Source organism: Otolemur garnettii, unplaced genomic scaffold (assembly GCF_000181295.1).
Source record: "Otolemur garnettii isolate 467f Iridium unplaced genomic scaffold, OtoGar3 scaffold00009, whole genome shotgun sequence".
In the NCBI taxonomy this organism is placed as follows: Eukaryota; Metazoa; Chordata; class Mammalia; order Primates; family Galagidae; genus Otolemur; species Otolemur garnettii.
The window spans coordinates 32,957,615-32,958,516 of NW_003852404.1; the positions used below are offsets into that span (position 1 = coordinate 32,957,615).

The 902-nt window shown below is 33.3% G+C and overlaps 1 protein-coding gene across 1 annotated transcript in view; it reads right to left on the reverse strand.

The window, feature by feature from the left end:
* Positions 1 to 902, reverse strand: part of PROS1 (protein S) — an 83,794-nt gene that overhangs the window by 17,338 nt on the left and 65,554 nt on the right. The window contains 1 exon segment of the mRNA XM_003783936.3: positions 599 to 760. Within this exon segment, the coding sequence (XP_003783984.2) occupies positions 599 to 760 (162 nt within the window).

A 902-nucleotide genomic window follows, 5' to 3' on the forward strand; every position in this document is an offset into this window, starting at 1 on the left:
ACATTGTACTTCCTGCAATGTATGGCTCTGAGAAAATTTAATCATTAAAGTAGAATCATGACTGAAAAAGACAAGCAACTATTCCCTCCCTAAAGCCAATCTAACTACAAGAATAACAAAGTATTCAGAGAGTCAATTAAAATTATGTAATGTCCATCTTTAAAATACCTCTTAAGCAATCTTATAAATTTTCCTTAATAATTTTAAATGTGATATTCTAAAAGCAACAGTATGAGCATTTTCTCAGTATGGAATTTCATAACATGTATAAAAGAACAATGAAAATTTCACAAGTATATTGAATCTACTTCCCAGCTTCTTAGGAAATACGTATTCATTAGAAAACAAACAAGGATGAAATAAGGTAAAAATGATTATTGAGAAACATCAGCATAGAATGACCCAAAAAGGGGACAGCATGAAATGACAGGTGTGAAAGAACAAATTAAATTTAGGTTTCTCAGATCATCTGACTGATCATATTCCGAAATTATCTGATTGTCAATTCAATGTCAACACATTTCGAACCTTTTCAGTTACTGTTCTTCTGTCCCTACCTCCTTAACCTCAGAAATTATCATGGTTATTGGTGCCTCACCTGGTGATTTCTGGCAGACGAAATTTTAAATATAAAACGACCCCTACAAACTGCTCTGCCAAGTAAAGTAATTCATAATTTTTGTCAAGGTTCAAGGGCAGGCACACTGGAACGGCCTGGGGAAAAAAAGAAACAAAACAAAACAAACCGCCTAGGTTACTGCTTGTCTGTGTCAAGTCCTGTATTCTTTCTCTGGTTCCTAATACACTAAAATAAAGAATATCTTTGGCAATAATAAAGCAATATAACATAGTCCATCAGTATAACCTCTCAGGATATAGTATGTGTGTTAAAGTCTTGTTCA